Genomic DNA, 3,282 nt, shown 5'->3' with positions numbered 1-3,282 from the left:
GTATGGCTCCACAGGGAGAGGACAGGGACGTCTGTGCCTGGCGTCCTGGACTTGGCCGCCCAGCCCCTGGCTGTGCTCACCCCTCCCCGGCCCCTGCAGCCCTGGATGGCAGTGGCTTCCTGCTGATGCCTAACTCGGGGTCACTGCCCCACCCCATTTCTTCTGTAGCTCCTCCAGCCCCTCTGTGACGAGCTCCATGATTAAGTGGCCCCCCTGGGACTCCCTGGGTGGCTCTGGCTTCCTGTCTGCCCCGGCCCACTCACAGGACCCTTTTCTACCGACCACGGCCTCCCGGGAGCCTCACACCCTGGGACACAGAAGGGACCGGGGCCCACAGGGGGTTGCTGACCCCGGAGACAGTGTGTCCACTTTGCTCATGGCTAGAAGTCCTTTCATTATCTCTAAGAAGCAGATGGTCTGCTCCTCCTGTGTCTGTAATTTTGTTTACCTTCACACACACACAGAATGTCAGTGTGACTTCCCACCTCCAACTCAGCAAGGAGCACACAGATGCTCAGATGGGAAACGGCTGCTGCAAACGCAGCCTGAGTGTGAGGTCAGGGGCTGTGCAGACAGACAGGCAGACAGACAGGCAGATGGAGAGATGGACAACAGACGGATAGATGGGCAGGCAGACACACAGACGGATGGATGGACAGACACACAGACAGGGAGTGGGTGGACAGATGACAGACAGACACACATGGACAGGCAGACAGACAGATAGATGGCGAGACAGCAGATAGACACACAGGCAGACACACAGTCAGGCAGACCTGGTTAGATTCCCACCAACCGCCATAAGTAGTTTAGTTGACCATTCAGAGCTTTTTTCGCTCACCTGAGAAGAGGGGTGGGGCTCCGTCTCCTGATCTTCGGACCACCCTCCATGCCCACCTACCTGTGGGGAAGCCCCCTCCATACTCTCAGTGGACCTGGGGGTGCACACAGCACTGCTCCCTGATACCAGGTTCCTAGGGCAGTCACGTGACCCAGGCCTGGGGAGTCCCCGGACTCCATCTCCTGGTCACAGGGACGGGCCCAGGACCAGCGGGGCGCGTGGGGTGGAATTCCAGGCCGGCGGGGATGTTCCGGGCTGGCGGGACCCTGGGATGCAGATGCAGCTCCCATTTCTTGCCTTCCAGGGTGTTGTGTTTCTGAAAGAGAAACCCCAGTGCAGTAGGTGAATGCGTCCCCCAGAAATCCCCCGGGGGTCCCAGTCACGGTGGACAGTGAAGCCATGACTCACACAGGCCCCCCAACCCCGAGTCCCACTGTCCCCTAGTCAGAGCCCACGGGGACCCGGCCTGGGTCACTGCGCAGGAAACGATGCTGGACTCACAGAGGAGCCCACGGCGCCCAGTGATCTGCTCTGACCCGGGAGGGCTTGAGCGGCCGAGGCCCCAGGGGCTTCCTGTGTGACATGGCAAGCAGACTGAGGCCCGTCAGAGCCGCCCCGGGCAGTTATGTGAGGTGCTCTCGACTTACAATCTTTAAAACAAGGACCCACCCTGTTCCCAGGAGCTTTCCAGATACACCCAGGGCAGGTGGGAAGAGATGAAGTATCAGGATTCCAGCCCCGAGAGGAGATCCAGGGGGACCCCCTCCTCCCTGTGACTGAGGAATGGACTCCCCGTCTCCACCGCCCCAAGTTGTCACGGCTGCTCAGAAATCTCATATTCAACTCAAAAAAGGAGGTGAAACTCCTTTCAACACCTGCATTTTAAGCAGTGGCTTCTTAGCTCCTGTGTACTGTTCAGGCACTCACAGATCGTCCCTGCTCTTCCCTCCACCCTGCAGTGAGCTCCTGGCAGCTGGGCTGGACGCAGCTTCCTGTGAGCAGATCAATCTGGGAGCCTGGTGGGTGATCTCCACCCAGACCAAGCATCAGACCCCGAGTCTAGTGGGACAGGCCACAGACCGAGGACTGCTGCCCACGCCTGTTCTGGGGACTCCAGACAGTGCCAAGGGGAAGGAGAAATCATTCATTCAGCCATTCATTTGCTGACCCAGGTAAGTATTCATTCAACAGATATTTATTGAGCCCTCCCTTTGAGGCAGGCACTGTTTTATGTGCTGAAATACAACTTTTTATACAACAGACACTCTTCCATTCCCCCTTCATGGAGGTTCTGTTCAAGCGGGAAGACAGACATTTGTTAAATGAAACATAAAATCTCAGTGAAAATTAGAGCTCTGAGGGAGAATGAAGGAGCAGGAAGAGGCAGAGGAAGAGGAACCAGGGCTGCCAGGTGACGTAGCCCAGGTAGCACACTGCTCAACGTTGCCGTAGGATTCACATCACAGTCATGTGCCAGCATCACACAGAGTCTGGGGCCCTCACTTTCCTCCCACCAGATGACGCCCAGGCTGGGAAGGAACTGAGACTGCAGCAGAGTGGGCCAGGGGGCCAGTGAGAGGAGGGGAGGTGGGTAGGGCAGGGCTGGGGCACTGGAGGAGCAGGTTAGGTGGGGCCTGTCAGCCCAGGGGCACCCCAGGACTCAAACCCACAGCTGACCTCACTCTCCTAGGCCTCACTCCAGCTGTGGGAAGGGGAAGCGTGGAGCCCTCCCTCAAGGTCAGCACAGCGCCTGGCTTCAGCTCATGACGGTGACCATCCCTTGCTGCCGCCATTGCAGTCACTGCCCTAGTGGGCAGCCTGGACCCCAGCTCCACTGCACATGGACAGTGTGGTCTTGGGCAGTGCTGAGCTCAGCCTCACGGGCCTGTGGGGAAGGTCACAGGAGGTCCACATGCCAGGCCCAGCTTTAATGCACAGGGTTACCACCACTGCAAGGTTGCCTGCCCCGTCTTGTACCCGGCCATCCATGCCCTCATCTCAGGGGGCAGGACAAAGGCAAGTGGGACTGAGAGGGAAGGCAGAGGCCAGAGTCCCTTGCAGCCCTATCCCCAGGACCAGTGCCAAGAGAGACCTCAGAGGTGGGACCTGGGAGTGGCTGGCTCCAGTCCCCACACTCCAGTGGGAAAGCTGACCCCGGGTGACCTGCCAAGGTCACAGGGCAGAGCTAGGGCAAGGTCTAAGCGCTCAGGTCTGAGCAGAGGAACTCACTCAAAGCCCACCAGGACCCACACGGCCAGCGTTGTCATCACTGAGACATAGAGACGGGGGAGGGGGTCCTGAGTCACACAGCTGGACAGTGAGAAAACCAGGCCCACAGCAGTGAGCTGGCCCCATGCCCACAGCCTTCCGTGACTGCACACAGCCCAGCCTCAAAACCGACTCAGGACGGGCCCAGGGCTCAAATGCCCCCAGGGCCCAGG

The 3,282-nt window shown here is 59.2% G+C and overlaps 1 protein-coding gene across 1 annotated transcript; it reads left to right on the top strand.

The window, feature by feature from the left end:
• Positions 1–2,309: 2,309 nt before the first annotated feature.
• Positions 2,310–2,871, top strand: LOC105525676. Its single transcript, XM_011961406.1, is given in 2 exon segments — positions 2,310–2,411; positions 2,413–2,871. Coding segments are annotated over 2 exon segments (561 nt in total).
• The last annotated feature ends 411 nt before the right edge of the window (positions 2,872–3,282 follow it).

The sequence above is a fragment of the Colobus angolensis genome, unplaced genomic scaffold (assembly GCF_000951035.1).
Source record: "Colobus angolensis palliatus isolate OR3802 unplaced genomic scaffold, Cang.pa_1.0 Scaffold115, whole genome shotgun sequence".
Lineage (NCBI taxonomy): Eukaryota > Metazoa > Chordata > Mammalia > Primates > Cercopithecidae > Colobus > Colobus angolensis.
Note: the sequence above shows the minus strand (reverse complement) of the source record. Positions and strands in the feature narration are given on the sequence as shown.